The sequence below is a fragment of the Centrocercus urophasianus genome, unplaced genomic scaffold (assembly GCF_019232065.1).
Source record: "Centrocercus urophasianus isolate 14NV4802_14NV808 unplaced genomic scaffold, USGS_Curo_1.0 seq_1335, whole genome shotgun sequence".
NCBI lineage: Eukaryota > Metazoa > Chordata > Aves > Galliformes > Phasianidae > Centrocercus > Centrocercus urophasianus.
The window spans coordinates 1-1,936 of record NW_024884515.1 but is presented as its reverse complement, the minus strand read 5'-3'; the positions used below and the strand labels follow the sequence as shown (position 1 = coordinate 1,936).

General features: G+C 66.5%; 1 protein-coding gene across 1 annotated transcript; it reads right to left on the bottom strand.

Annotated features, from left to right (window-relative positions):
* Window positions 1-168: 168 nt before the first annotated feature.
* On the bottom strand, window positions 169-1,850 carry LOC122157384 (homeobox protein six1). The gene is made up of 2 exons (XM_042813003.1): window positions 1,291-1,850; window positions 169-582 (listed from the first exon to the last, which is right to left on the bottom strand). Exons 1-2 carry the CDS (start codon window positions 1,848-1,850, stop codon window positions 294-296), a joined length of 849 nt encoding a protein of 282 aa, XP_042668937.1. The 3' UTR covers window positions 169-293.
* Window positions 1,851-1,936: the final 86 nt, after the last annotated feature.

Below are 1,936 nucleotides of genomic sequence, written 5' to 3'. Positions count from 1 at the left end.
CCCCCCCCTCTCCCCTTTCATTTCTCTTTCTGTTGTTGTAATTCCTGCTCACTTGAACTCGAAAGGCTGAGGGCTTTCTGCCGCTCTCTGCGTTTGGCTACGTGGAAAAAAATAACAATAATAATAATAATAATAATAATAATAAAAATAACGACAGTAGGGAAGGGAGTTGGGGGGGGGGGGGGGGACGGGGACCGGACCTGGAGCTGAGACCGTGGAGAAGAGCCGAAGTCACGTTCAGGATCACCGTCCGCTATGTACAACCGAGAGTCCGTGTCTGCGAGTGGAGCCCTTTAGGAGCCCAGGTCCACCAGGCTGGAGGTGAGCGGCCCCAGCAGCGAGTCCTGGAGCTGATGGCCAGGGAGGCTGTGCGTGCCCGGGGGGGCGGGCAGGGAGCTCAGCGGGTACGCGGAGCTCCTGCCGTGAGCGAGGTTCCCCTGCAACAGGAGGACCGAGTTCTGATCCGGGCTCTGCGGCGGTGAAAATTCTTCCTCGGAGCTGGACATGAGGGGTTTGCTCCCGTCCAGAGGGGAGAGCTGGTTGGGTTTGTTGGTGGCCGCGTTGTTGTTCTCCGTGTTCTCCCTGCGAAGGCAGAAGCACAGCGGGCGGTCAGGGCGGGGGCCTCCGGGATGGGGGAAGGAAGGGAAAAAAAAAAAAAAAAAAAAAAAAAAAAAAAAAAGAACGCGCCCAGTATGCTCCTAACGGATCGTCCCGCAGCTGCCGGGCTCGTCCCCTATTTAGACAGCTGCTGCACATCGCGCGTCCCGGAGCTGCCGGGAACCGAGGTGAGGAAGGACGAGGGGACTCCGCCGTTCCTTTTCGTCCGTCTTTTTCATTGCAAATCCCAGCGCGGCCCCGCGGGCCCGGGAACGGCGCTCGGTGCTCGGCGGGGCCGGGAAGGATTCTCGCCCCGCGGGGCCGCGGGCGGACGCGGAAGCGAGAGGAGATGCGGGCCGGGCCGCAAGAAACAGCCGCCCCGAGCCCACACCGCGCGGAACCGCCGGAGATCCCCCCGGGGCCGGCAGCTGGGCCGCGGCGCTCGCGGCCCGGAAGGCACCGAACAAAGGCGGGGGCGACCCGGGAGAGCCGCCGGAGAGGAGGGGATGGAAGGGGGGGATCGGTGCCCACGGGCAGGTGGGACCGGGTCTGGACCGTCCGGCGGCGGCGGCTCCGGTGCCGCGCGTCCGGCGGAGAGCGCAACGCGGAACGGGGCGTCGGGGGGATCGGGACGGCTGTCCGCTCGGGGCCGGGAGGAAAAAAGGGACGAAAGCGGGAGGGGAAGGCACGTACCTCTCCTTGGCCTCCGCCGCCCGGTCCCGCTGCCGCCGGTTCTTGAACCAGTTGCTGACCTGCGTGGTGGTGAGCCCGGTGGCCTCGGCCAGCTCCCGCTTCTCGCGGGGAGAAGGGTAGGGGTTGTGCGCGTACCACTCCCGCAGCACCCCCCGCGACTTCTCCTTGAAGCAGTAGCTCGTCTCCTCGCCGTCCCAGATGGTGCGGGGCAGGGGGAACTTTCGGCGCACCCGGTATTTGCCCACGGCTCCCAGCGGCCGCCCGCGCAGCTTCTCGGCTTCCACGTAGTGCGCCTTGAGCCAGAGCTGCTGCAGCTTGGGGTGGTTGTGGGGCGAGAACTGGTGGCTCTCCAGGATCTTGTAGAGCTCGCGGAAGTTGCCCCGGTGGAAGGCCACCACCGCTTTGGCCTTGAGGACGCTCTCGTTCTTGTGCAGGTGGTCGCAGGCCGGCAGCGACCAGAGGAAGCGGCCCAGGCGCTCCAGGTTCCCCCCCTGCTGCAGCACCTCGCACACGCAGGCGACCTGCTCCTGCGTGAAGCCGAACGACGGCAGCATCGACATGGCCGGGGCCGGGCGCCGAGGGGCGGCTCGGGGCTGCGTGCGGCACCGGGAGGCGGCGGAGGGGCGGGGAGAGCCCCGGGCCCGGT

Bases quoted from the DNA above. Each gene is read 5' to 3' on its own strand.
- LOC122157384 (XM_042813003.1), bottom strand. From the start codon at position 1,850: ATGTCGATGCTGCCGTCGTTCGGCTTCACGCAGGAGCAGGTCGCCTGC. The intron at 583-1,290 runs GTACGTGCCTTC...CTGCCTTCGCAG, and splicing joins GCGGCGGAGGCCAAGGAGAG to GGAGAACACGGAGAACAACA.